We start from the raw sequence: 27,984 nt of genomic DNA, 5'->3' as shown, positions 1-27,984 counted from the left end.
GACACTGGATGCTGTATCTTACTATTAAGCTCGAAGGCAATTTATGAATTAAGATTATGATTAGAAAAGACATCTTAAGTTGTTTAAGCCAAATGTTTCCTGCAGTTAATTTTTCCCTCAATAATGAGTGTGAATTCATTATAACAGCACTGGTATATCTACTGCCAGGGGGAAATTAACACTGGGCAAATACGGATTATCAGTAACATGGGAGAAAAAATTCCTATATACAATAATTAGATGCTTTGAAAGCATATCTTCCATTTATAATTATTCAATTCCCTTTGCTCAAAGATTCTCTAGAACAAGTTTGGTTAAAATCCCTTCAACGGTACAGAAGGAGAAGGATCTTATAATTTTTTCCTCTATTTCCCCCACTCATCTGCCCGAAAGTACAAAATTGATTCTTTTGTCCCTAAGCATGCTTCAGACTGCATTGGTTTAAATCCATTCACTTGTGTAATAGTAGAAAAAAAATTCCTCTATTTCCCCTATTGGGCCCGTCGCTCTGCCCCCAGAGGGGCCACACCCTCCGTTTATACAAACTTGAGGCTCCTTTGTCCAAAGATGCTCTAGAACAAATTTGGTCAAAATCCTTCTATTGGTTGATTAGAAGATTTTTAAAGATTTACCTATTTCCCCCTATTTTGCCCCGCCCCTCTGCCCCCAGGGGGGACCATACCCTCCGTTTATACAAAACTGAGAACCCTTTGGCCAATGATGCTCCAGACTAAATTTGGTCAAAATCCCTTCATCGGTACAAAAGGAGAAGGATCTTTGATGTTTTCCTCTATTTCCCCTAATGGGCCCCACCCATCTGCCCTTAGTACAAAATTGATTCTTTTGTCCCTAATCATGCTTCAGACTGCATTTGGTTTAAATCCCTTCACTTGTATAGTAGGAGAAAAATTTCCCCTATTAGGCCTGCCCCCAGAGAGACCACTCTCCGTTTATACAAGCTTGAGTCTCTTTTGTCCAAAGATGCAGTAGGACAAATTTGGTCAAAATCCTTCTATTGGTTGAGAAGAAGAAGATTTTTTAAAGATTTACCTATTTTCCCCCTATTTGGCCACACCCCTATGCCTCCAGGGGGACCATACCCTCCGTTTATACAAAACTGAGAACCCTTTGGCAAATGATGCTCCAGACCAAATTTGGTCAAAATTCTCTGAGCCGTTCAGGACTAGTAGCTTTTTAAAGGAAAAAGTTGACGGACGACAGACGCCGGACCATGGGATAAGTTCGGGCCAGGTGAGCTTACAAACTTAACCTTCAAGACATTGTCTTTCAGCAAGAATAAAGAAGTTAACACTCGAATAGATGGTACATTTATTGTGTCCCATTCATGTGCACTTACATAATATTACAGTCCTATAATAGTCCCATTACAGTCCTATTAGTCCTATTGTACACATACTCGCATAACCTACCTGTTCCCTGGACCATTACACTATACACCACACAAACATCTGTAATGCTCCATGTATAAAGCCATCTTAGTCCGAGTCACACATGACACAAGACAATACCAGACCAGACATGTCACGTGTAATCATTACTAACACCATCATTAAGTATTTTCAACAATTGAATGTGAAAGATAAAACGTCTCCACATCATTTTCATTGCAAAATCTTTCAATCAGTATTAAGAAACTTCTTCTGCAAAACCTTGTGTAGATGTCAAAATTCTCCCCCTACACCTACCCTAAACAAAATCTGGTGTATAATATTTTAAGATTAAATCTTTGAAGCACTTTGGTTCGATATAGTTGATGTCTGTGATATTTTCTTAACTATAACAAGGTTCTGCTGTACAATAGTTTTTGTCACTTGGTCCTCACATCCTGTTACAAACTTTATATACACAAGTGTTCTCACAATTACAACACCTTTACGCCTGAATTAATGCTAATCTTGATTCAATACAATTTTAATATTATTTCTAAAAACAGTTTAAAACAATAATAACATTTAACTTTTAAGATGATTGTTAATACATGAACATGTATTTAAATGACATTTTAATGTAAATATCAGTTCATTTATTCTACTATATCAACATTTTGGGCAATTACTGCTTTGAAATTGGTAAAATTGGTTGTCCGAACTTTTTCTGTTGAATTGTAATATTTTCCCTCGGAGGTCAAAGCCTTCAGTTAAGTGTATTCATATTATCATGGTAGTCACATTTTTTTATTGGAAATCTTTAACTGTGTTCTTCATAAACAAAGATTCAGGATGTCATTTCAGAGATGTAAACAAGTATTGTCACCTTTACAAGTCAATAAAAACTTATTTAAATCTATTTAAACTACTTAATGAATAACATGATCAGTTGCAAATTGTCTCATCTTTAATGTACAACTAGAACACATGTGAGTCTTGTCTAGTCTGTCAGCATTGACCCGATTGTCAGGCGTCCTTCAAAGCCTATAATATATTCTATTTACATTAATATACTTCGCTAAAAAAACAATGCTTGAAGGTAATACCTTTCATAAAACATCTTTGTGTTATGGATTTCATTTACTAGTACTACTGAATATCACATTCTATTTCTTAAAATAATTACTTATAAAAAGTTAATTTCTCGAATTCTGTATAAAAGATCAGTGCTTAGAGAATAGACAACACCTCCCGTGCAAGTTATCAACATTGGTACTGTAACCGGTGCCAATAGATCACCAACTTAATAAGCCTCATATATCCCACTTCTTTTAGATATCTCTGTAATAATCAGAAACAGAAAATGGGAAAATAAACTGTTCACATTCACTGACTGTTATTTTTGTGAAAGTTAATACCTTACTCCTAAAACTATCAAACACCTGCTTCTTAGCACATTTAGTTAATACAGAAAAATATCATCGTTACATGTTTTCACTTGAAAATACTTTATAATTCTGTTAGTTTTTTGTTGTCTTAATGTGATATGGCACTCAATTTTATATCAGGCAAGGTGTAACGTATTAACTGTTATTTAAGAAATTTGGAAACCTGATGAAATAACGAACAGCTTACTGGTAGGCAGGTATAATTGTACCATTAAAAACTAAACTGATTAACATCCTACATCAAAACCATAAAAGAATTTTTTTCCTTACCCTCTTTTTCTCGGAAATGATGTCATGGAATGTTTTTGAATTGATGGGAACATTCCAAGAAAAGCTGACAGGATGCTAACATTTTCACCCAGGCTACGAGTCTGAACACACCTTTACTGATGGATGAAAATGTAAACTAAAGGTATGAACACATTATGAATGGTTTAGATGATACAGATTCAGGATCATACACTAGCTCACTCGTACACTCACACACATTATGAATCACAAATCCTGTCTAAATTATACACACAATGTAGCTATGAATAAAATCAAAATGTAGATTAAAACCAATGTAGGGTGATGAGGTCGTTACATTAAATGATACCCCAATCCAATAGAAGACATCTTTTTTCATGGACACCACCGACAGAAGTTAATTAAATTTATAATGCAGCCTTCCTTTCAATATCCACTTTCCACAAAATTTAATAATTTGCCTTCCACGAATGGGTATATTGAAACAGTGCAGAGTTGTGAATGAGATGATACTGACAACATTAGCAGATAGCCACCCTTCAGAGTAGCTCCCCAATAACTGCTGTCACCCGGGATAAACAGTGTATCTATACAGTACCATAAAACCTTGTTATACTGCCCCCTTTGTCTAGCCAAATTTTGGCAATATAAAGAGGTTTGGCTAAACCAACCTAAAGGAGACTCTCGTTAAGAAGACGTTTAAGGAGATTTCTTATAAAGAAAGGAAAAGGGAGTCTAGAAATATGGTGGCGGTAAGCAAGATGGAAAATGAAACAAGGGGCATCATATCAAGGTTTTACTGTACTGTAAATAATATAACCATGTCTTCCTAGATCACTGCTATATTAATCTGACATACTTTTAATGTTGGGGAATACGAACCTATCTATAACAACTTGACAGATTTCTGAATTGCCATATTTCTATAACTGGAGTAGCAATGTTCCATTATCCATCAACCTACAACAGGACCCGTGGCAGTCGACCGATCAGTCTTAACACACTGTATCCGTGTCAAAATATTAACTAAATCTTCTAAAAACAATGTAAAACAACGATGTTCATCACCACTAAATGCACTGTCAATTGAATTGTTTAACGACCAACCAGTCACAACAATGTATTACAAGACTTTTGTACCTTCAAACAATCATCTCGGTTGTTGATGAATGAGTCAAGAAACATAACATAACAATTAAATCTCTCTCCGTGGACACGAGTCAGTAAAATGTCCGAGTGAGTCGACAACACTATGTCACGCCTTTGAATTGTCTGTGAAATCTACAGCTGGCCAATTAGAACAACAATATCATTGTCACTGTAACCCAGTCCTTGGGCAAAGAGTTCACTTGGTGGATCTTCGGGAGGGTTCTGAGGCTGTGGGGGGAGGGGGCACACCCTTCCTGTCCAGATCATCAATGTAGGACATGAGGATTTTGCTACGCTCATCCTCCACACAATCCAGGATCAGGTAGCGCTTGTCATTCTGGAGACACAAGAGAATTTTTGTTACATCTCAGGCACAGACTTGTAAATGGGAGACACAAAGACATTTGGCATTGAGGAAGTGGTTATGGACACCACAATAAATTTGCGAAAATATTGTGTCAAGCCCAGAGCATCTAGTCTTTGCAAACATGGTCAAATGTACCCCAGGCTTATATTTGTAATTTGACCTTATATATAGAAAGTTTTACCATAATTAAATCTCTAAATGTAAAACTGTTTAACCAAATGCAGTACACTTCATACACCCTATTGTACGGAGAATGGACTTGATGTCTGTAAAATAAAACTTATTTCTACTGGTAAGTAGATGTAGAGTTGACACTGATGGTTGGCCTGAGCAGGGTTTATCCTTAGTCTAGCTATCAACTCTATGACGAATCGACAGGGGAAGTATTACTACAGACAAAACCTGTTGTTACCTGTAGTATAGTGATGATGTCCTTCATGTGTGAATCCGTTTCCTCCAACAGCTTCTTAGACCTGTCAGGATCAGAACATGTTATTTGTTAATGTTTTTTACAGACGTTATGGCTATTCCACCATCATAATAGGTGTGTGGCGGGGAACACCAGTTTACCTAGTTTTGCAAAACAATTTTTATTGGACCATCACACAAGACATATTCTTCAACATTATATGTAGGTTTTTTTTTTAGTTCAAAGTATCATGTCCTCAATTAAATAACCACAGATGTTGTTATAATTTTTTTCAAAACAAAACTTTCCATCAACACATGCTGTGGGTTCATGATCAGTAATTATCATTTCTGATTTCAAATTTAATCTAGACATTCAACTACCTGTATCAATACAAATTCACAACTTGTAGACAGTCTTCGGTGTTGTAACTTGCTTCTTTTTCAAATTTGAAATGGTATGAAATTTATATTTTTGTTCTTTTGCCCTTCAAATATTTAGGTTTTGGCAAATAGTTCATCCTAGTTTGGAATGCAGTGAAACTAAACCTGGTGAAATATTACTTCTATAATGGCACAACCCTGCACTCTTACCTGTAAGTTATCAGTTTGGACTCCTTCAACAATTCACGGAAGTCAGCCTTAGCTTGTACGTATTTCTCATGTAGATAGTCGTTGAATTCTTTTTCACGTTTCTGTTAATATGAACATGTAAATAAATCATTATTTGCAGGATAAGCTAGCAGCAAGATCTTTGTACATTACCTCATTTGTCTGAGATTAAACCTCATCCACAGATGAGAATTGTGTAAAACAATCTATGTCGTGGAAAAGAGCTATAATACAATAGTTACGTACAATTTCAAGCTTAAATGGCTTTACCCTGCCACATTATGAAAACTTTATGTATTTCATTTTCTTTATCTAAACATTGACAATATTATATATATTATCCTGATCAGTCACAACATGAGGAATTATCAACTTTATCCTATCACAATACAAGAACTTTATCCGTTTATATTAACAAGAGGCCCATGGACCTTAACGGTCACCTGAGTCTACAGTATTTATTTTTGTTGTTGAAATATGTACCAATTTGAGTAAAAAATAGTATAATGTTAACTTAACTTTGTCAGGACCATGAGCTGATCATTCCTAGACCAATTTTAAGTGAGATCGGCCTATTAGAACTTAGTAGCAAAATAGCGGCCATGGCAGCCAAATTGTATTTCTGATTGACCCGAAAAATAACAACACTTTGTCAGGACCATGATTCGATCATTCCTACAAAGTTTCAGTTCAATCGGCCAAGTAGATCTTTACTTTAAGTTTGAAATAGTTTTTCAAAATGGCAGCCGTGGTGGCCATATTGGATTTCTGATCGACCCGAAAAATAACAACACTTTGTCAGGACCATGAGTCAATCATTCCTACAAAGTTTCAGTTCAATCGGCCTAGCAGAACTTGACTTTAAGTTTGAAATAGTTTTTCAAAATGGCGGCCGTGGCGGCCATATTGGATTTCTGATCGACCCGAAAAATAACAACACTTTGTCAGGACCATGAGGCGATCATTCCTACCAACTTTCAGTTCAATCGGTCCAGCAGAACTTGACTTTAAGTTTGAAATAGGTTTTCAAAATGGCGGCCGTGGCGGCCATATTGGATTTCTGATCGACCCGAAAAATAACAACACTTTGTCAGGACCATGAGGCGATCATTCCTACCAACTTTCAGTTCAATCGGTCCAGCAGAACTTGACTTTAAGTTTGAAATAGGTTTTCAAAATGGCGGCCGTGGCGGCCATATTGGATTTCTGATCGACCCGAAAAATAACAACACTTTGTCAGGACCATGAGGCGATCATTCCTACCAACTTTCAGTTCAATCGGTCCAGCAGAACTTGACTTTAAGTTTGAAATAGGTTTTCAAAATGGCGGCCGTGGCGGCCATATTGGATTTCTGATCGACCCGAAAAATAACAACACTTTGTCAGGACCATGAGGCGATCATTCCTACCAACTTTCAGTTCAATCGGTCCAGCAGAACTTGACTTTAAGTTTGAAATAGGTTTTCAAAATGGCGGCCGTGGCGGCCATATTGGATTTCTGATCGACCCGAAAAATAACAACACTTTGTCAGGACCATGAGGCGATCATTCCTACCAACTTTCAGTTCAATCGGCCCAGCAGAACTTGACTTTAAGTTTGAAATGTAAAATGTTAACGGACGACGGACGACGACGGACGAAAACGGATAGCAATAGGTCACTTGAGCTAAAGCTCAGGTGACCTAAAAACTAATCAGTTAAACGAAAAAAATAAAGTTTACATCACGCTTAAGTTCTGAAAAAGGCTGAAAATATTCATTGCTGCCTCACACAACGTTAGAACTTTAATCTTACCCTGTCACTTGATGAGAACTTTGTATATCTTGGATCTTCTTTTATTTGTTTCTTGATTTCTTTCCATACAGATGTAAGACTGGGCTGAAAGTAAATTGGAATATGCACACTTACAAATAGAACGAAATAATGACTGAAGTCAAACTCTATATTATAACATGCAAACAAATAAATGATTCATAATCAATTATTTTTGCCATCGACATGTCAGACAATTTTTCACAAAATGTTAATATGATATATGGAATTTTCACATTCAATAGAAATGAAAATGAATTTTGTGTACCAGACATTTCCACTCCACCCTAAAATAGTTGAATTAAAACAATAACCTGAAGCAATTGTTATTTGAGTTATGCTTCAAAGAGAAAAAGTTTTAAAAAAATGTCTGTACCATGGTGTCATCCATTAGTTTATGGAACATGTCCTTGTTTTTCTTGTTGAGGTTATCTATATGCTCCTCAAACAGCTTCTCCTTCTCGTCACGGTCAAGGAGATCAGCCAGGTCCCAGCGATGGTCCTTCCTCAACTGCTTGCGCGTGTCTCTCCATGTTACTTCAGAGTTACGCACCTGAAACACACATGACAAATCCTTGCATGTGAATGGAGTCTGAATATAAATGTCTTTTTCCCATTTTCTTCTGTAAACATTTTTCAGTTTACTTTCTCTGAGGGTCACCATTACCATTGTTTAATCAACAATAATTCTAAAAGGTCAGAAAATCTCCCTCCTTGAGTAATTTGTACTTATTCTGTGCTTCAAAAGACACATTGTTTTCCAAATTTATGTTCTGGTAGTTCCTCCAATGAATTTTCACTTACCTACTAAATGTCCGTACATGCATTGAAGAATTTTATAATTAAGCAATTAACAGTTACTCATTTAGAAAAATATTCTTACAATATCCTTGTCCAAAGCAAATTGAAGAAATGTTCAGATTTAGTATAAAAGATTTACTAAGGAGCACATACCAGGTCAGAGAGTAGGGCATTAAACAGCTGCATGGCTTCATCCTTTTTATGTTGTTCCCTCTCTTTATCACGCTCACGCAGAGATGTGGACAAAGACCTCTGTACTTCCTCCTCCCGTTTACGGATGCTGGCTTCCACTCTCTCCTGTTTCTCTCTATCTTTCTTATCGTTCTCTCTGTCCTTCCTTTCATCTTCATCTTCTGATACAGGCTGTAATGTATACATAACAATAATTTAAGTTGTATGATACAACATAGTAGTAAATTGTAAGGACCTGCTTGTGATATTTTTATCACCAGTTGATAGAAAGAAATTAGACAAGTCCTTTCAGTATACAGTGGGGAAACTGTTATGAAAGATGAATGCAGCACACACACAAATTTGAACGATTTGAAAGAAACAATTTGTCTAATCAACATTCCAGTTCTGCCTTTGGTAGATACTGTAGGCCCTAGGGGTGTACAATTTTATATATAGAACACTAGACCACAGGTTCATTTTGAAAATTTCTACTAGTCCCATACATATTCTTAGTAAATATTGAAAGTTTTCACTAGCTTCAACATGAAATCTCCTTAACCCTGGAGTCTGGCTAGTGGAATTGTACACCCCTTGTACTTACCATGAAATGTACCGTAGCCAACTCTTGATGATCATCTCACAGGTAAGCAAGAGTGTACGTGTGAGTTACAAGACAGGTCATTAAGTGTTTGATTATGAAAAAAAGGTGCCTTCCCAGCGTTTGATTGACATAGATACAAACCATGAAAGCAGTCAGAAAATATCAAAAAATTTGGTACTGAATGATGTACTGGGACCTGATAATTACAATTGTGTTTGATGTAAATCGAATCAGCATTAATGGTAGGATATAAGCCTGACTGCCAACCTATTTGCTTTTCTTAGAACTCTACTAACCTATGTTTTATCAAAATTTCAGCAGAAAATAAGTACTATTTTTTTTCCAATTTTAATCTTGGTAGAGTTATTAACTTCCGCTTATTATCTTGTGTGTACTACTGGTATATGTACTACTTACATCTTCCAACTTCCTTGCGTAGTCCTTAAACCAATCCTCTCGCCGAGAACTGCTGTCTACTGCTTTGTATCGAGGATCTGAGTCGATCTTACGTTTGATCTCGCTCCAACGCGAGTGTCGCTCAATGTCGGAAGTTTCCTTCAAAAGTGCCAAGAAGTCGGACTTCAGCTGAAAGGGACAAGACAACTATGTAGAGAAAGGAAGCTATAAACAGGTAATAGACACATGTTCACAGCAGTCATGTAAATGCTACACAAAATGTCTTTTGTTTTGTTCATCTAAGCCAAAATTAAAATTTATCACATTTTCCTATCACATCAAGTGTAATAGATGTGATGTGCTTTGTCATTATTAGGAATTTGTGTAACATTTTTGACACAAACAATATGGAGTAAGTTGCCTGAAAAGAAAATGTCATTACAAATCTTAACCCTACATGATTTCAACAAAAATTCATGTTAAAATGCTTAAAGCATTAAGCCATTCAAATTTGAAAAAAGACAGAAGTTTGGTATATTGATCAGCAGAAGCAATTATTACTGAAGAAATCTCAATTTGATGTTCCGATGACAATAATCAAAATAAAGGATAAAGAATTATGAAATGGCACATTATTTGTAAAAGAATTTATACCATAACATTTAAAAAAATACGATATATGATATTTTCATGAAAGAAATAGAGCACATGCTTTTATATAAAGCCTAATAATGTTTTCTTTAATTAATTTAATTAGAATTTGAAGATTTACATCTAAATCTTATGCTCTGTACAGGTAACATTTTAACACCTGTGACACCTGTGTAAAGGACACAAATGCTGAATGTGACACACATATGGCACATGTGTTCTTTACATAACTGCCATATGTGTGTAAATAATACCCGGTATATCAACTCTTCCTATAGTACACACGTACTTGGATACAATCATGTACATTATATATATATAAACCAAAGGGATACATGATAAAAAGACTACATAGCACTTTGAAGTCAACATGTTTAGGCCAAGTGAACGACACACAAATGCAATTTACATAAAATCTGTAAACATTGTTCTCTAAATAGGATCGTATCTCTGTAAATTGATCTATATTTGTAAAACAACGATCTGAATTATGTAAATTTCATTATCACAGAGCATAGATCACAAATAATTAAATGACATTATAGTCAAAGTTGAGATTATGTATCCTTCATTATCTATCAGCACTTTGAGAAATCAAAGCTGATTACATACAGTAACCCTGTCTCACTCGCCCTGCCAGGGACACATGTCCATAATTAAGTGTTATTTACCTAACAGATCAAAATGCAGGTAAAATTAATCAACACTTTGACTTGTCAACAGCTAATAAATAAGTAAGTTTACATGATCACATTTGGAAACACTTCATCACCGTCAATCAAAGCTATAAACTGTTTCTTAATGAATCCAGAGGAATTTGATATCAACATTATCCCAATCTACTAACAAATCATAGCTTGTTGTACAGTAATGAAATCCTTCCAAATTGTATGCGTTACCAGCACAAAGAACTTGATGGAAACTTGTATTTAAGTTCTTGATTTGCTTTTGTTTGGTGAAAATAAGTACAGGCATCTTTAAAGTCATATGATCGTTATATCAATCCATAAAATTGTAGAAACTGAAGATAAGTTATTGGTGACATTTATTTCCTCTGTAGCTCTATGTTTTGTAACTATTTTTTTCTAATGTTCCATGACAGTAATAGTGTCTCTAGAAAACACACCAAAAACCTTCCACAGCTTTGTGTTGGCATCACATACCTACACAAATACATAATTCTTTATATATGTATATCTCACAAAATTGTTGATTCTTGTCTCATCATGGGCGACTCCTTGAGTGTAGTTTAGAGTCAATTATCTTAGAACAGAGTTCTATATCCTCATCTGCAGAACTAGATAGATTTGATATGCTTACCTAAATATAATATATTAAGATTTTACAACATATATATATGGTTTAGAAACCATTGGCCTTTATCAAATAGAATTTAGTTTCATATTTAAAACAATAATTCTGCAGATGAGAAACAAAAATCCTGCTGGAAATTGTATTTTTTTTTTATTGTTTGAAAGGAACAGTTACATGATACTCTTTAACTCCCTATATTAAATAATTTCAATTGAAACAAAAGGAATACAGATTTTGTTTGCCACCAAGATACCAATTATAGAGAGAAACCCAGTACTGTTTTTCGTTTTTATAAGAATTCCTGATTTTGCCCAAAACACCTCTTTACTAACTCTTCTCCCCTATTGATACCGGACTAAACTGACACCAACCTAACCAGAGGATACCCATAACCAAAAACCATCAACTAGCTTCTTTTGTCTTATAAAAGATTCAGATTATTTTCTGAAGTCTATCTAGTCCTAATCCTTGTAATCAAGTTTCCACTGAATTTCACACAAATCCTTGTATTTTTCGAACTTAAATCAGAAAGATAATTTTGAGACAGAGACCTCATACAAATCTCGAGAACTTAAATAGACCAATTTTTGTTAAATGTACCTCCTTAAATGAAATCCAAATATCAAAGAAGAAATTACATTATAAAATTATCGGCCTTTATTGCTATGACTGTATCTCATTTCAGGGATTTTCGTTTAGACACTTGTACGACAGTGCCAAATATGATAACCTGGAGAAAATTATAATTAGCATCTTATAGTTAACTGTGAATTCAATAACAGCAATAAAGGCGAAATCCTGTGGAAATACCCCTTCAACTTGAGGTCAGTTTAATTCCCATTCACCATCAGGCAGTCTAGCTCCCAATATGCCTAACCTTTTCACTAAAGTATTTCCTGCATTAATATTCAACACCTTAAGATAAACATGTCAAAAGTATTTTCTCTCCCACATAGTATGTACAGATTAAGAATAGTGTAAGAATTTGTTTCTTCTTAATTCATTATTTCTTTTTTCAGAAACCGATTTCATCAGTATAGCAACATTATGTAACAGGCAAACGTTAAATAGAAACTTGAATCAAATACCATAAGGCTCATATAGTCTTAGTGTCAGACACCGAAAAGCTGTTCTGGGTCGAGTGTCGGTCACGCTAAACACATAGGGGTGAGTTATCCTCACATTTCAACCTCCAAGTTTAGAGCTTGGCTCTGTTGCCGATATCAGCCTCTTTCGAAAAGGGACAAATCAAGGAATTAAAGCACATGATGTCATATTAATAATATGTTAACCATTAATAGCCTTGTGGCTCTCTTTTATTAGAAAGCATGTCAAAAATAATGATTTAACTGATCAGTAGACTTCAAGGTCTTTATATATTTATATCAGATTCATTAATATTAAACATGATTATATGTTTATCATGAAAAGATATAAATTATGGTTATATAATATTATAAAAAATTACAGAAATCTTTACTTCAAATTATTTGGCAGGTATCGGAATTATCATTAAAATTGAAATTATTTTTACATTCACAAGAAAATGAACCATTCAATTATAGTAAAACAATGTAGTTATCATGTACTTGAGTTCATTTATCAAGAAATGACATTCACCAGATATGAGAACATGTCAACAAGTTATAATAAAACAATTGTAACAACTTTATAACAGCTGACATTTGTATCACTTTACAAGTAGACGTAATATTGGTTATCAATTAAGATATCATGGTTTTGCAAATAATGGAAACTTTGCAAGAAAAATTCTGTTGGTCTGATATTTTTATTAATGATTTTTTTAATATATCATTACTTCAAATACTTGTCCATTAATGCCAAGACAAATTTCATATTTAAAATCATTAATTGGGACGTTTTTACTACAATATTTATCAAACCAACAGAATTATTCGGATCTGAAAAAAAAATTTAAAATCAAACTGGAAAGGAAAAGCATGTGACATAAAAACTGAATGATTTTGTGAATTTCTTACAAATATCTGTAGAATTAGTTAAAATAAAATACTCTTGTTGCACACACAACATATATTGATCAATACTTCATCACTGTGTCTGATTTTACTTCAAACTTCACAATCATTGTATGTCATGGAATAAATCATTTATCAAATTTCTTAGATTTAATTAAATTAAATTATTAATTAAATGTATTGAGCAGATCATTATTTACTTTGTTAACATTTGAATCAGAAACCACAATATGATATGTTTTTTAACAATTGAAAGTTTTGATAATTATTTCCTCTACTGCAATCAAGAGATTTAGGCAGTCTCTCCTGCTACAAATATTTCTCAATTCCTCTTGCACTGAACCATTCCCCTGCCAATAGGGGTCAACACAGGGATAAAGATAGCATTTTCTCAACTGTGAATATTTATTATTGATCCTCAATAGCATAAATATTAAAGTTATCTCAAAGGACTGATATGTCGTGACTTATAATCAGCACATGATATTGTACAACTTATTATCCTAGTCATATTTATTTCGCGTATCAAGGTACTAACGAGGCACACAATGAAGAAAAATTCAGCTTGTCATAAAAATGTGAACCACTGATTCTGGTTTAACTATTCACTTAACCTCTGATGTGACTACTGTAAACTACTACATTTTCATATTAATTCAAGAGAAGGCACTGGGACATATTGAACTCTTCACCGAATATCAATTACTTGTGTAATTACTATTTAAATAGCATTTTATCTATCCAGAATTAAATACTTTCCAAATAAAACTTACATTTCATAAAACAAAATACACAAGGAACTTATCGATATGATACCATGGTTTAGCTGTATATGAAAACCTTCCCAGTAAAAAATATCAAAACCATTGTAATACTACTAACTTGTAAATGAACAAACACACTTTGCTATGAATGTGAAAATCACTATAAATTGGATCTATTAAACAGTACATGAAGGACTAACATCTGTGATGGAAACTTGTGTAGAGTTCAGTGTAAGAGGATATGAGAAACGGTTGTAGCATAACTTGTTGGCACAGTGCACATCTCTGATTGATCATGAACCCTGTATTGACCATCGAGGCATTCTCTGCCTCATGTGTCCGTGTTTCACCTTCCTCGACTACATACCCGTTCTTTTTGGAGGGATTTCTCTTCCTTCTCCTTCTTTCTCAGGTCTGAACAGTAGTCGCTGAAAATGGCTTCCCTCTCTCTCATTTTATCAATAGCCTTGAAACGGTCATCTTTGCCATATTTAGCTGCAAAGTCACTGAAGCTGGATCTACAATATCGACATCCAAAATCTTTACCATTTTGAAACACATGATGTATGAAAACTCAATCTATTATCTCTACATGAGCACAAACTTTTCTTTCAACATTTACCTTTCATATCAAGAGGAAAATTAGAGATACGTTCATAAAAATAATTCAAACTTAATCCACCCCTTCATTGCATTAAGGCTTAGCTAACCTTTCAATATTTGAAATTAGAACAACTTAGAATTAAACTAGGGTGTTTTACTATTCTATCAGTACTATTTGTACCTAACACAGTTTAACTTAAGAATCAATGTACCTATATCTGTTGAAAGAATTAAGTACTAAAACTTTTTGCTTGACTCAATACCATTTGATTTATCATTTCAAATACCTATGAACCAGTCAACTCCACATTCAAATATCTAAATATGTCATCTGACTCCAAAATTCAAGTACCTTAACATTTTGTATGGCTCGACAATCAAACTGTCCAAACCACAGTCAACTACTATAAGTACATAATTCATTTATCATATCACCAAGCTAGCTGTTCTGTACATGGCCTTGACCCTGGATTAAATACCCTGGCCACACGATCTTGTGACAAAATAGTAGGCTCTGTGGCTTAAAACTTCAGTACTGGTCACACTATCCTTCGCCAATATAGCAGGCCCTCTGGCTATGGCGACTGTAAGACCTTCAGTATGTCTCCAAACATCATGTTTTGGCAAGTCAGCATGTTTACAGACTTATTGCCATAAATCATTACATTGGTAATTTGATAATATTATTCACAAGTAAATGCATGACTTCAAGCATGATGGTAAAATTCATGAATCAACATAATTTCTAAAATACTTCTTCAGGATATTTTTTATTGTTATTGTTTTACACAAGCAATAGCTTAATCTAGTTCTCTCCACTTTGTTGATTGATGTACTTTTAAACATTTCACTAATTATAATCACAAATAATGCAAAATGCAAAAGCATAATATTGGAAACTTTTTGATTGTCTATTAATCTCGGTTTTATCGATCGAACAACAGTAATCTTTACTGAGAAATGCTAGACTCCCAAATTTAATTCAGTTTAATTGATGAAATTACAATCACATTTATAACAATTCATTTAACGTACATACCTCTGTATATTTGAAACATTTTATTTTTATACAAGATAGCTTTAAAATAAGACCTCACTGAAATGCATTCTATAGGAAGGCATGGTGGTACATACTTTCCATGAAGTCTCGCCTCATCAAGTAGCTGTCGGAAAGAGTCCTTCCTCTCACGTAGTTTTCTGTGCTTCTCTCTGCGTTCCTCCTCAGCTCGCTCCTTTACGTATTGTTCAAATACCTGTTTACGCTCCTTGGAGGTCAGCAGTAGATAGCGGGGGTCAAACACGATTTTGTGAAGCTCCTTCTCCCAAGTAGAAAACGCAGACACCTGGAACACATGCATACAGGTCAGAATCAGAATGTTTTATAAAACTCACATATACTAATTTTTTCCCAAATCATGTATCAGAAAAATCACAGAAAGCAATGTACCATCAATATCAGAACTCACAAACAAGGATTTTAAATACTTTCATTTAACAAATTTAATTTTTCTTGCGATTCTGGCTTGTGCATTAATTTTGAGTTCACAAAAACCTCATCATTTTTTTATGGGAAAAAGCTTTAAAGATTACCAGATCAAAATAATTAAGATTAAGCTTGAAATTTCCAATACCTAAATGTAAAAATACCTGACAAATTATGTTGACAGTATTAAGATGGAAAAGTGTACATTTGCCTTAAATACTCCAAACTTAAAATAATGTGTTTTACCTCCTTCTCTGCCAACATGTCCCGGAACTGCTTCATGCGAATCTCCAGTGGGACCACCGCCCGCTGTCTCGCTGCCTGGACCTCTGCCTCAATGGCTGCTTCCTTACCTACATCTATCCTCTTCACCTCGTCCTTCTTGTCCTCTGTCAGCTCATCCATCCTAAAAACACAGCATATAAATTACATCAACAAAGTAAAGGCACCATCCAAACTAAAAAAAACATTCTTTATCATACTGATGTCCAAGTTTCAGTTTTGTTGATACAAGCATTTGTTCTCAAATACTTCGTTCCTAACCTATCAGCTACAAGTCTAGTGCTCCACCATTTCATCCCTCTAACAGTGCCCTTTATATGTGAGTAGATAGTTCAGCATTGTAACCCTTGAAACAGCTAGCACTGTTACAATAAGTGATGTATCTGTTACAATAAGTGATGTATCCGTTACAATAAGTGATGTATCTGTTACAAAAAGAGGCCCAGAGGGCCTGTATCGCTCACCTGGATACCTAAGCAATCATGGCAAACTATTCTCCAAATGAGATCAAGGGAATATGCCAGACCCCAAGGCCAATCCTTGTAGCATAGCTATATTAGATTTTTCATGCCCAGCAATTTTATGTATGGTTATGGGGTGGGGATCTCAACTGTTTCCAAGCTTTGACTCAGAAACTAGGTCCCTAGAGTTGTGTCCAGACCCCAGGATCGATTCTAATATCTTGACTGCATTTGTCTCTTTTTGCCAAGCATTTGTATATATGGTTTTGGGGTGGGGATCTCAACCGTTTCAAAGTTATGACCCAGGGGCCAAGTCTGCAAGGGTGGGGCAGACCCTGGGATCAATTCTAATATCATGACTGCATTCGTCTCTTTATGCCCAACAATTGTATATATAGTTTTGGGGTGGGGATATTAACCATTTCAAAGTTATGACCCAGGGGTTAAGTCTCCAAGGGTGGGGCAGTCCCCAAGGCCAACCTGGAAGCATATGTGCAATCATCTCTTTATACTCAGCAATTGTATATATACGGTTATAGGGTGGGGCTCTCAACTGTTTCCAAGCTGTGACTAAGAAACTAGGTCCCTAGGGGTTCGGTCAGACCCCAGGGTCTATTCTGATATCATGATTGCATTCGTCTCTTTATGCCCAGCATTTGTATATATAGTTTTGGGGTGGGGATCTCAACCGTTTTAAAGTTATGGCCCAGGGACTATGTCTCCAAGGGTGGGGCCAGACCCTAGGGACATCCTGGAAGCAAATGTGCATTCTTCTCTTTATACTCAGCAATTGTATATATGGTTATATGGTGGGGATCTCAACCATTTCCAAGTAATACATTTTATTGGCCCCACCCCTTAGCCTGGGGGGTCAGCCCCACCATTTGTACAATTTTGAATCCCCACCACCTAGGGATGCTTCCAGTCAAATTTAGTTGAATTCCAACCGGTGGTTAAGAAGAAGAAGTCGTTTAAAGAAATTGTTGAAGTACGGACGACGGACGGCACGGTATGGCATAAGCTCACCTTGGTCTTTCAGACCAGGTGAGCTAATAAGTGATGTATCTGTTACAATAAGTGATGCATCTGTTACAATAACTGTTACAATAAGTATGTTACAATAAGTGATGTATCTGTTACAATAAGTGATGTATCTGTTACAATAAGTGATGCATCTGTTACAATAAGTGATGTATCAGTTACAATAAGTGATGTATTTGTTACAATAAGTGATGTATCTGTTACAATAAGTGATGTATCTGTTACAATAAATGATGTATCTGTTACAATAAGTGATGTATCGGTTACAATAAGTGATGTATTTTTCTCCTTCTTTGTACTTACTTCTGCTTCTTGGCCTGGGGTTCTCCTTCTTCCTCCTCTTTCTTCTCGGCTGCAACAACAATAAATTAAGCATTTACCATATAATCTATATAATTACTGCAAAACAGAAGACCATTAGGTGAAGTTTTAAGTAAGCTTCTTTAGCACTTTTATAAAAGAGGTCTGAATTGGTAGAGATGAATTTCTATTATCATTACAATAAAACAGGATATTTTAGAGAAAAAAGGGAAATTCTGCTTGGACTCGGATATGTTATCCTGTCAAAATAGGTTCAAATTTCTATTAAGCATATCTTGTTTTAATTCTGTTAATATAATTGTTTTGCTATTTGTGTGTAGGAGGAAATGAGCAGTTTAGTGACATGTGATTATACATATTATAATTGTATATTATATTCCTGTGAGCTGAGGATACTGTCATTACTACTGCTAGTAAATGTATGTCTGTATTGTTCTCTGCTCCATTACAAGTCCTATTTACCCTTGGTGGCATCAGGGGGGGCCTGAAGCATCTTCTCCACGTCGGGACGTCCTTGGATCTCCTCTGGCTTCTCCCACAGCGAAGTACGCTGGCTGGGGTTATAGAAGAAGACACGCCCATCTCCTGTCCACACCACACACCTGTCAACAGACACATATATCTGATGATAGTGTCATACACACACACCTGTCAACAGACACATATATCTGATGATCGTGTAATACACACACACACCTGTCAACAGACACATATATCTGATGATAGTGTAATACACACCCACCTGTCTGTCAACAAACACATATATCTGATGATAGTTATACAAGAGTATCACGTTCAGAGAGGAGAAAGAGTTAAAATCAAAGTAGTCAAACTTTAATCAATTCAGAAGACACCAAAGTTACAAGTCTAGTCATTAAGGAAAAACTGATGGTCTGAAAGCTTTCAAAGTTTTTGTCAATGAGTATATTCAGAGATGTTTTTGCCAACAAAGTTGGAAGGTCATTTTTTAAGCATCACTGCTGTACCTGTTTTAGCCTGCTGTTAAAAACCAGGCTTTTAAAGTTCTACATATTTTCAAGCATGTCCATGTCATTTTACTTTAAATTTCTTCACAAAAAAAGCCATTCCTTAAACGTTAAGAGATTTTTTACCATGGTGTTTACTGTACATTGTACTTAAATTCTTGATACAGGTATACTTGATGTATCAGTGTGTTCCTTCTATATGTTCTATACTGCATCAGTGTATTCTTGGAACAGGTGAACTCGCAACTTACCGATTGTACCAGTACAAGTGTAATGCACATTAAGTGTTATTGGTAAAGATGTACTTGGCAATTCCAATGGTTTTCGTAATACAGATGTACTGGATACTTACCAAGGTGTTCCTGGTACAGGTGTACTGGATACTTACCAAGGTGTTCCTGGTACAGGTGTACTGGATGTTTCTGGTACAGATGTACTGGATACTTACCAAGGTGTTCCTGGTACAGGTGTACTGGTTGTTCCTGGTACAGATGTACTGGATACTTACCAAGGTGTTCCTGGTACAGGTGTACTGGATGTTTCTGGTACAGATGTACTGGATACTTACCAAGGTGTTCCTGGTACAGGTGTACTGGATGTTTCTGGTACAGATGTACTGGATACTTACCAAGGTGTTCCTGGTACAGGTGTACTGGATGTTTCTGGTACAGATGTACTGGATACTTACCAAGGTGTTCCTGGTACAGGTGTACTGGATGTTTCTGGTACAGATGTACTGGATACTTACCAAGGTGTTCCTGGTACAGGTGTACTGGATGTTTCTGGTACAGATGTACTGGATACTTACCAAGGTGTTCCTGGTACAGGTGTACTGGATGTTTCTGGTACAGATGTACTGGATACTTACCAAGGTGTTCCTGGTACAGGTGTACTGGTTGTTCCTGGCTCAGATGTACTGGATACTTACCAAGGTGTTCCTAGTACAGGTGTACTGGATGTTTCTGGTACAATTGTACTGGATACTTACCAAGGTGTTCCTGGTACAGGTGTACTGGATGTTTCTGGTACAGATGTACTGGATACTTACCAAGGTGTTCTGGGTACTGGGTACAGGTGTACTGGGTGTGTCTGGTACAGATGTACTGGGAACCTACTAAGGTGTTCCTGGTACAATTGTACTGGATACTTACCAAGGTGTTCTGGGTACTGGGTACTGGGTACAGGTGTACTGGATGTTTCTGGTACAGATGTACTGGATACTTACCAAGGTGTTCCTGGTACAGGTGTACTGGACACGGGACGTGCCTTCTCTGCTGCCTTCTGTTCCTCTGTCTTCTCATCTTCCTCCTCCTTCTTCTCCTTATGAGCAGAGAACAGAGATTTTACAGAACATGCATACTTTACCAATTTACAATTGGAACTGTTTAGCATTCTACTGGTATATACACTATACTGAACATACAAGATATATATGGTAGAGGTAATTGGGACCAAGAAAACACTGGGGAGATCAACAATTCATATTAGTTGGTGTCTTGATTTTTGAGATAGTGATCAAGCTACCCGACTGGTTTCCACAAATCCTTGACCATGGAAGGAAAATAGAGTTAACATTAAAATGAACAGAAATGAGATAAAATGAAGACTAAGGGAGGATTGATAAAAGGTTGTGATTATCAAATATAATTGTTTTATGCTTCTATTTACAATCTACAATCTAATCAAGATTTAAAAGTCAGGGAAACTATCCAACCAAATAGGTTAGGCCTACTATTATCAGTAACATCTTCAAAACTAATCATCAAATATCAGATTTCTACCAGTTTGTAAATCTAAAGAAGAAATGTATTCTCAAGGTTTGTCATTATTAAATTCCTAAACACTGATATCAACTTTATATGTACCTCTTCCTTTTCTTCCTCTTTTTCCTCTGTATCATTAGATGCTTCCTCTGTTGCTGCATTGTATCCATTGACCTGTGGACTGTCTGTCTGCATGGGCTGTGGCTGTTGCTGCTGCTGCTGCTGCTGGGGAGCAACAGGTGGTGGTAGTTGTTGCTGTTGTTTCTGGGCTAGTTTAGCTGTGTGAAAATACAAATAATACAACATTTACAGGCGTCTCTTTAGCTATGAATACTTATTTTATCAATATCTAATGTCTCTGAAAATTGTGATTTCCAAATTTTTCAGATTAACACATCATACCACTATTACAAGAAAAATTGTAATTAATCATTCACATCATGTTTTACATATTACAGGTAGTTCTTTATTATAAAGCTTACTCCAATGTCACATTTGTCATTATTTAGTACTGGAACAATGATGATACTGCATAACAGGTTCAGTTTGCTGTGGTCCTTTTTCCACCACAGGCTGCTAAGTGCATTTAGTGTGTTATTGAATTTTCGGATTCAGAGTACAGTTTGTTTTCAGAGCACAAAGTTGCTATCAAAGGTCATAGCAAAAAGTAAATATCACGAAAGTAGCATGTTAAAGTGTAGTTTGAATTAATTTTTCTACTAAAACCTTTCACTAATATGTCATGCTATTTTATTTACCTTCCCAGTCAACCAATGTCTGTGGTTTGTCCCATGTAGATTCCATAGAACGCGAGTTGTAGAAGTAAGAACGGCCATCACCATTTTTATGCTCGGACCATTCAGCAACCTCTGGAGGCTTCGGTGGCATCTGGTAGTAATTAAATATACAAGCAAACTGTTGTAATGGCACTTTCTAAAGTTTGTTTCTAAGTAGAAGACTATTTATTACCCCAGATAAAAAAAATAGTATAAATCATGAACATACAATTTTCTAGTTTCAAATTTTGCCTTGTTATATGAAAAGTATTTTTACCTCAGTAATTGAAAATAAATGGTGTGTGTTTTTGGGGCAGAAAGTTACCTGTTACTGACGAAAATTTAAGATGCTTGAGTCTTATGAATTCTAGTACAGAAAAATCTATTACCAGTATCAGTATCTGGATTGAACTGATAAATGCTACTACATCAAGTTAACTGAATACATACAAAGAGCTTCCCGTGTGATTGGCAGGATTGCTATACAACTTCCTCCGTAGACCAATGACATTAGTAAGAAATCTAACTATGCCTTACTGTTTATCCATCAAATTAGTTACATAAATAACATTTACCTGTGTGGTGGGAGGTTTCTGAGCTGCTACAGCATCAGTAGCAGTTTGCTGTGCCTCTGGCTGACTTGGTATAGGCTGTGCACTGTTTTGGGTCATGGGTGCAGGAGTGAAGCCTTGGCCCATCTGATTGAATCCTGAAATTTTTGACAACAATTAATATTGTTTGGCACCTTGTGTAACATTGTATTTCATATTTGAATGTCTTTAATAATTTACCGATTTACAAATAAATTTTAGTTATGGTTTAATTTTTAATGCTCCTATATATGAGTTCAAATTTTCATAGGCGAGTTTTGGAAGAGAAAAAAAAATCAGGAATGAAAATGGAGAGACTCTTTACAGGAGTAGTGTGTTACCTGTCATGTCTGGTGTGGCACTGGCTGGGTTCTGGTTTGTTGCAGCTGCTTGAGCTAAAACAAAATAAAGATTATTATCTCAAACACGTTGAGAAAAATGTTCAACAGATATTTCTTCTGATTAATATATTCCTTATAAATTATTAAAAAACTTATGACAGTGGCAAATCAATCTTTTATAATTTTTTAATTAAAACAAGGCTTTATCTTAGCATTGTCCCAATTGGGACGATTGCAACCGTGTAGGAAATTTTACCGATAAAAATGTCATTTCCCTCAAAAAGGTAGGATGAATCTCGGAGCATTATAAAATATATATTTATAAGCAAAATTAACTAGTTTTCAATTCTATGAACAGATTGTTTTTTTAAACAAAATTAGAAAAAAGTTATGCAAAAAATTGAATTGATTTCTTTATCAACCTTAGTCAGGGTTTCCATTAAGAACAGGCAGCAGGCCTAAATGTAATTTTACAAAATTTGGTCAGTTAAAAATGTCATTTGGTCTGATCAAATAGAAGTTAGTGAAAAGCCTGTTCATGAGATACGTAGTAGATGATCTTACCCTGGGCAACTGCCGCCTGTGCTGCAGTGGATGTGCCACCAGCAGATGTTGTGGTGTTTGTCTGTAAGGCCTGCGATGCCATTGCCTCCACGTCAGCCTGCGTAATGATCTTCACATTCTCAGGTTTAACCCACGCAGATTCTCTGGTGCGAGCATTATAGAAGTATGCCTGTGGAAACAGAAGCCTAGTACTTATATTGATGCTCTTGCATTGATCTACGGACCAAACAACGTTTAAGATGTTCAAAACATTGAATTGTGAAGCTATCCTGTAACTATTGAGACAAACCATTATTGTTTGTAGGACACTGAAGGATTTCATCAGAAACAGCAATTTGTAAAAAAAATGTAGAATTGTATCTTAACATAAAAAATGTGCGGGAGATATGACAAAAATACAAGGTGTTCATTGAAAATGTCAAATTAATTGTTTGTGCAAAAAAAGAACATCAATGGAGTCATGGGCAACGCATGTTGTCATTTTTTGCGATCCTGTACAACTGGAAGGGCAAAAGTTTTTTAAGCCTTCATATAGCATAGAACCAACTCACTCTCATTTTCCCTTACTTTCCGTACATGTGTTGCTATAACGGCTCGCACTGCTTGGCTAGATCACTTCGCGATCATCCGAGAGTGCCCGCTAATAGTAGCAAGTACTATTTTCACAAAGAAAACACCCTGATTATGTTTTATATACCTTTCCCTCAGCTGTCTTAGTCTCTACCCACAGTTCCTGGTTCAGGTCCGATCCTGTCTGAGTGCCTCCTGGGGAGGTTGGTGGCATTGAAAATCCTGGAGGTGGCATTGAAAAATTTGGTGGTGGCATGTTTGGTGGTGGCATCATAGGGGGTCGCTGTAGAAAATAACAGATTGATGATTTTCAAATTAAAAAATCAAATCAAAACGTAGTACTTATTTGAAACCTAACTTACCGAAATGTAGGGGTCCATGCCTTTATCAAGACCAATAACTTAAGTATGGTTAAAAATAGTTTTCTCCGACTTGGAGATGTTGAAAATGTATCGGAAAAGTAGCATCAAAAATATCACGAACAAGGATGAGATGAATTCTGATTCATTCAGATCAATATATGGATTGCCACATACTTGCGAAATTGCTCAAAATACACAATTGTGTTTTCGTCAGTCTCTACAATTTAAGCTGAATAATAAAGTAAAAGATTGTCATTTGTTGAAAGAAATAATGGTTCAACACATGGATATACATCTACTTTTTGTTTATCAAGCAGTTAAAGACTCCGGATAGTCCAATTTGTAGATGTACTTTGAAAGAGGAACCATCATCATTTATCATAAATATTGGCAGTTATAAATACTAGCGACATCATGTTGTCAGAAAATCATAGATCTGTGATGTGTTAACAAACTGATTTTGTCAAAGTTGGTTGATATACGTTGTCAAACTTTTTCTAGGTATTAATATTTGTCCAAATGAAAGTGTCATTTTAAAGTACACTGCAATTTGATTCATGTATCAACCCTAAGGTACTGAAGGATCTGATAATTGACATGTAGATTAAGTAATAGATATTCACACACAATTTTATTACTATACTTATCCTGCAATTAGCCCAAGGGCTAACACAAAACCTCTGTTAGGAGGGGACATTTTACAGGGAAGTGAAATGAAATAGAAATGGATGGGCATTTTACCAGGCAGAAACTTACTGCTGGATAAATATGAAATTGAGTTGTGTGTACATATATGTTTTATTTTTCCCTACCTCAATAAAGATCACTGACAACCTCATCAGGATATCTTTCCAACTGCTCCTAATGTATGTGTACACATATTGAATTTGAACATAGCATTAAATATTCAAATTTTTCTTTTTTCTTTTTTCCCCCCAACACTTTTCTGACATACAAATTCACTTACCATACCCGGTGGAGGCATGCCTGGGGGTGGCATGCCAGGAGGCTGCATGCCAGGAGGTGGAGGCATGCCTGGTGGGTGCCCCATCCCTTGTGGTGATCCCATTCCTGGTGGGGGTGGACCATAGTTAGGGTCAAAAGGAGGTCTACCTGGCCCTCCATAATGGGATGGATGTCCTCTGGGTGGCCCTCTCATCCCAGGTGGTGGCGGACCTCGCATTCCAGGAGGAGGCCCTCTCATCCCTGGGGGTCCTGGAGGTCCCCGAAATCGGGGAGGACCATGTCCGGGTCCTGGAGGTCCTCTTCCAAAAGGTGGCCTGAAACGAGAAGCCCTCATTTAATATACAATTAATAATCATGGTGTTCTATATATGTATTCCTCTTTGTTTTACATAATTCCATATTCTAACTTCAATAAGTACTCAAGCTACATGGTCATATTAATCAGTTATAATAATAATATTAACAAGAGATTCGTTTTATTATTCATTTATATCTTTGTGAACATCAGACTCAGGTGTTAATCATTCATTTATATGTCATGCAAAAAACCAATTGGCCCTAATATATATTCACTCTCGAATATTTTTTTAGTGAAGTTAAATAGCTATAAGGTAGGAACCACTAATTCAGCTGTAGCTTTCACTAGTCCCAGACTAGTACAATACCCTTGTTCAATGTATTGCATTCATGTATTGTCTAGCCATGATACCGTAAAATGGGGAAATACTCTCATGGGCCAACTGTCTTTTGCAGGACATAACATGTTAAATGAAAGGTTAACACCTGAGCCTGATGTTCACAAAAACATAAACGAATAATTAAACTGATCCCTAATATTATTTAGAAAATGGATAAGTTTAGTAAACACTCCAGCAATTTTTCCCCAAGAATATCATCATAGAAATAAATGAATATATGTCTGAAAATATACAAGCAAATTCATGGAATTACAGGACATATTGTAGGTTAACATTGTTGAGGTTACAGTTTCTCCCCAGGCCGTTTAAGCGTGATGGTGATGGTACCAGTACACATGAATTTTGAGCCATTACGCATGCATTTGACCGTTACTCATTGAGAGGTATTTACGACTGGAACATCAAGTTCTCACAAATTGATAACCTCTTCTCCCCTTTCCAATTAGACTCACCCTCATTAGACTAGCTTTTTATTGTTCCCTACGATGGACACCCTGATCAATGAACTCTGCCCTGGGGGAAGATTTACCTGTGGGGATCTGAACTAGCCTACATATAGGTGTGAAACGTGAACAATAGTCCACAATTACCAGTTTGTTAGTTTGTCTAATTATATTTAATGATGTCTGTTTATTATCAAGGCTTCAATCTACATTTTGATTTTCATAGGTGGCCGTCAATTACATGTACACCAAAATAAGAAATACAAACCCAGAAGTAGTCTACTGTACAAACAGTAACTTTGTACTAGGAAACGTCTGCTGACCTACCTTTGCTGCATTGTTTTTAGCCATCAAATTTTAATGCTTGAATTAGGTTAACTATGCGAGAAGTCTTTATCAACAAACATAAATATCTCTCAATGAGTAACGGTCAAATGCATGCGTAACGGTAGAATGGTGATGCGCAACAGCTTAAAATTAATGCGTAACAATACACGCTAAAACGGCCAGGAGAGCACAGCCTATATAGCTATATTTTCTCAGATTTCAATTTTCGTTAAATTAAAACAAAATCGCATAAACAATAAGGTTTATGGTAATGTTGACTACAAAAAGCATAAGATGAGCGTACCCAAATCGATCTGATTTTACCATCATTTTATTCATTCAAGGAAAAATCTTAGGGGGAATTATATTCATTTATGGATCGGTACCCAAATCGGATCCCTTTACAAAAATACTTATAAATAAATAAATGTGTCAACAAATCAGTTATAACAATGATGTAGCCTTAGAATAGATACCCATGCACCATTTCTTTGTCTACGGATAATTAGTTTTTAAGTTCAAATAGCGCAAGGAAACGTAATTCAAACTCAAATGTCCATGTTTTGATTACGTTTATAAAAGATCGCGCGTGCGACGACTATGCACTATGTTTTGGACTATAGGAATAAATTCACACTATAGAAATTCTTTTTGTCATAAACATTCTAAGGTCATCTAAACGTTTTGCATCCCGACATTCGCAAAAACCGGAGACAGATATATGGCTAAATCGGCAGTGTACTGCCCCTGCCTACTGGACCTGTCGACGTCATCGGTCACGTTGAAATCGGGACGAACTTCTTCGAGTTAAATACATAATGAAAAACTGATTTATTAAACGTATAACCGTTTTTGCATGATTTAAATAATCAAATGCAGTTCGTTCGAAGGCATTAAATTCACCGACCATTTATCAATTTGCACGTCGGCACGAGACAATAAACAAATGGTCGGCCAGATTTATGCACAAAATACTCATCGTTTGTAACTACCTTGGACCTCTCATGAAACCTCTTCCACGTGGAGGAGGTCCGGGGTAGGGAGGACCCCTGTGCATTTTGTAATTGTCCTGAAAGTTATCTTGATCGCCCTTAAATCCATCTTGTTCTCTGGGTTCTGCGTTCTCGCTTTCGTCCGCCATTTTCCACACGCTTCTGTACAGCGAGCCTCGTTTTCGTTCACTATTAACACTGGGAGTATTTAGTTTCGAAATTAATCGCACGCATCGATTGAAGTCAATAAGACTAGGTTTTATCCAAGTAATTATCAATTTATC

At 35.9% G+C, this 27,984-nt stretch overlaps 1 protein-coding gene across 1 annotated transcript; it reads right to left on the bottom strand.

Annotated features, from left to right (window-relative positions):
• Positions 1-1,317: 1,317 nt before the first annotated feature.
• On the bottom strand, positions 1,318-27,882 carry LOC110455921 (transcription elongation regulator 1-like). Its single transcript, XM_021506357.1, has 21 exons — positions 27,701-27,882; positions 25,242-25,554; positions 24,040-24,195; positions 23,343-23,511; positions 22,779-22,832; positions 22,423-22,556; positions 21,830-21,959; positions 21,174-21,349; positions 20,534-20,628; positions 18,785-18,924; positions 18,305-18,353; positions 16,464-16,623; positions 15,869-16,077; positions 14,499-14,649; positions 9,427-9,594; positions 8,388-8,597; positions 7,810-7,986; positions 7,416-7,499; positions 5,604-5,704; positions 5,014-5,074; positions 1,318-4,571 (listed from the first exon to the last, which is right to left on the bottom strand). The coding sequence occupies exons 1-21, from the start codon at positions 27,847-27,849 to the stop codon at positions 4,431-4,433; spliced, it is 3,027 nt and encodes a 1,008-aa protein (XP_021362032.1). The 5' UTR covers positions 27,850-27,882; the 3' UTR covers positions 1,318-4,430.
• Positions 27,883-27,984: the final 102 nt, after the last annotated feature.

Source organism: Mizuhopecten yessoensis, unplaced genomic scaffold (assembly GCF_002113885.1).
Source record: "Mizuhopecten yessoensis strain PY_sf001 unplaced genomic scaffold, ASM211388v2 scaffold8421, whole genome shotgun sequence".
Taxonomy (NCBI): domain Eukaryota; kingdom Metazoa; phylum Mollusca; class Bivalvia; order Pectinida; family Pectinidae; genus Mizuhopecten; species Mizuhopecten yessoensis.
The sequence above is the reverse complement of the archived record's forward strand: the minus strand, read 5'-3'. Positions and strand labels throughout refer to the sequence as shown.

Bases quoted from the DNA above. Each gene is read 5' to 3' on its own strand.
- LOC110455921 (XM_021506357.1), bottom strand. From the start codon at position 27,849: ATGGCGGACGAAAGCGAGAACGCAGAACCCAGAGAACAAGATGGATTT. The intron at 22,833-23,342 runs GTAAGATCATCT...ATTTTGTTTTAG, and splicing joins ACAGGCGGCAGTTGCCCAGG to CTCAAGCAGCTGCAACAAAC. The intron at 5,075-5,603 runs GTAAGAGTGCAG...TGATCCTGACAG, and splicing joins TCCAAACTGATAACTTACAG to GTCTAAGAAGCTGTTGGAGG.